This window comes from Triticum dicoccoides, chromosome 6B, assembly GCF_002162155.2.
Source record: "Triticum dicoccoides isolate Atlit2015 ecotype Zavitan chromosome 6B, WEW_v2.0, whole genome shotgun sequence".
In the NCBI taxonomy this organism is placed as follows: domain Eukaryota; kingdom Viridiplantae; phylum Streptophyta; class Magnoliopsida; order Poales; family Poaceae; genus Triticum; species Triticum dicoccoides.
The window spans coordinates 365863424-365866214 of record NC_041391.1 but is presented as its reverse complement, the minus strand read 5'-3'; the positions used below and the strand labels follow the sequence as shown (position 1 = coordinate 365866214).

General features: G+C 43.0%; 1 protein-coding gene across 3 annotated transcripts in view; it reads left to right on the top strand.

Annotated features, from left to right (window-relative positions):
- The first annotated feature begins 6 nt into the window (after positions 1-6).
- Positions 7-2791, top strand: part of LOC119323242 (transcription factor E2FA-like) — a 12118-nt gene continuing 9333 nt past the window's right edge. For all 3 annotated transcript variants that reach the window (XM_037596845.1, XM_037596844.1, XM_037596843.1), the window contains exons 1-3: positions 7-291; positions 1972-2152; positions 2258-2314. In XM_037596845.1, coding sequence (XP_037452742.1) covers positions 76-291; positions 1972-2152; positions 2258-2314 — 454 coding nt within the window. In that variant the 5' untranslated portion in view covers positions 7-75. The remainder of the gene's footprint in view (positions 292-1971; positions 2153-2257; positions 2315-2791) is intronic.

The window sequence follows — 2791 nt, the reverse complement described above, 5'->3', positions numbered from 1 at the left end:
CTTCTCTGAAGCCGAAGACGCCCATCGCTCCCGGGAGTCGGGGGTCCCGCAGCACGCGATCGCGAGATCGGGCTTATGTCGGGGGGCGGCAGGCCGCCGGCTGCGCAGAAAATCCTGCAGTCGCTGCGCCCGCCCCCGGTGTTCTCCACGCCGTCGCGGCCTCCCTTCGCCTCACCCGATGACTACCACCGCTTTCATGCGCCGACTACCCCTTCTGCCACCGGCTCCGGCGGCATCGGCGCCGGTGGTGTTGGCGGCGATATTGATGAGGGGATTGTTATCCGGACGCAGGTGAGATACTTCTGCTCCACAAGGAGCTCTCGATTTATTCGTTTCTCCTTCTAATTTTTTGCGGGTGTTGCTGAGCTTGTGTGTGATTTGAACTGTTTTTGTAGACACCAAATGGTTTCTGAGCTTGCGGGTTTTGTTGGGTGTATGTGCTGATTTGAGTGTATCTGAAGGATCCACTTGCAGATTCCTTATTTTTTTCTCAATTTCTTGTCCTCCCCAAAGTTGTCTCTGTTTTCGGAAGCTTGAATGCCCAGTGCCTACAATTGTTTACATGTTAGATAAACATGGACTATGTTAATTGTGTGACGTGGATCGACAAAATAAATATTCATGTCATGTTGTCGTGCTACAGCAAGAATTGGAATTGCGGGTAAGTTTCATGTCAATTCTTCAATGGTACAAAGAGGAAGAGTTCTGTCACCTGTACATGGTCCCTGCAGCGAGGTCCTGAATAAACAGATACTTAGGCAACATATGGTAATAATATATAGCCTCATTAATACTCAATTGGTATGTTTGGAACGGAGGGATTACTTGCCAACTGCTTCCGCATGACATGGCTGGCAGTAAGAATTGGTTGAACCGCAATTTATATGTATTCTTGCTCTGCAAAAACTCCTTTGAGCTCGAACAGAAATGATTTATCGGTTTATGTTGGTATGTATGTTTTGGGTTCAACCCTTCTCTGCAGCCTGTATGGTGGATGCAACATGTGTGTCTAGCACCTTGAACAGTTTAAGAATAATATAATACTCCCTCCGTCCCAAAATTCTTGTCTTAGATTTATCTAGATACGAATGTATCTAACACTAAAATGTGAATAGATACATTCATATGTGGACAAATCTAAGACAAGAATTTTGGGATGGAGGGGGTATTATCAACTGAACAAGTTTCAGCAAGTAACAGTGAAGAGCAGCTGAGTTCCATTTGCCGCTTATACCTGATTCTGTGCAAGCTCGAACTACCAGATGAGTGCAAATGTTGAAGACATGCATAATGCTCTGATAGGGAGATAATTATCATGTAGTACAATATAAGATCGGTTTTCAAGCTTCAAGCTATGTTAGCTTGAAAAACCATCTTATATTGTGCAACGGAGGGAGTACATTTTATTGCCCTCAACTGAATAAAGTTAGGTCAAAGCTTCAACTAGTCATAGGCTACACTGTTTCAATGGTTTATAAATACTCTGAATCTAATGAACTAGTTTGGTGTAGGATTATCACACAACGTAAGCAACTATTTTGGCTGTCATTGCTGTTGAATAATTCTTATGCTGGTATCTTTTATCCTAATTGTTTGCTGCAAATACATACGTCAGCTCTCATTTTTACAAGCTGTTTACTCGTTTCGCAATACACTTATGTTTTCACATGTGATTTCTGTCATTGCAATACCACTGCACAAAGTTGTCTCTATGTGGATTCTAAGTGTATTAAATTAGGTTCAATTGTGCAATAAAATGATATAGTGCCACTATGGAGATGCCAGTTACTCCTAGTTCTTTGTGTGTCTTCTAGGTTACATCCAGGAATTCTGCTGTCAGGACATTGGATTTTGTATGTGATTGAGCTGATGCATTTTCTCCAAAATCTGAAATAGTTAATGATAGATATCCTTGCCGGACGTCAGCTAGTCTGTCTTACCATCATATAACACAAGTCCCCTCTTCTGCAGCTAAAAAGAAAAGCCACACGTGAAGAAAATAATGCGGCTGAGTCGAGTGACTGTATGATTGTCACCACTGGAGTTACTGGCAATCCGCTACTCACCCCAGTGTCCGGAAAAGCTGTTAAGAATTCTAAATCAAAGACTAAGAACAATAAAGCTGGGCCTCAGACACCTACGCCAAATGTTGGTAAGTGAAAACTTCTTGAGTGCCATTTGCCCTGAAGTCCAAACTCTTTTTTGCCTATTTATCCAGGCAACAAAAGATTAAACACGCACATCTTTCCATGTGCAGGCTCACCACTCAATCCATCAACTCCTGCTGGTACTTGCCGCTATGACAGTTCGTTAGGTGATGACAATACTCTCCATCTATATGATTTTGTTTTAGGATGAGATGTTACAATTCAGCATTCTGGAAGAACTCGAATTTCTAGTTACTCTAGGCAGCTATGGTAAAGTAAATATTCTGCATTGGCTTGCTTTTTTTGTCGGGATTAAGTCCCTTCTTATAGGAGAACTAACTTGGCCATCAAGGCAAAACTAAACTGATTACAATCTCGACTCTTTCTCTCTATCTAATCAGACTGAAGTTTTTAGCTAATTAGATTTGACCCTACAGCTATAAGTCTGGCCCCACATAACATCACTCCCCTTCTCGAAAAACAGCTCGGCCTCGAGCTGGAAGGAGGGAAAAACGAGCAGCGAACTCGTCAAACGGCTCCCAGGTTGTGTCATCTTCAGAAGTACCCACCATTGGACTAAGATCTGCTTGACACCGCTACGTAGGCTTCCACGAAGAACTTTGGCAGGTGCAGGCACGGCATGA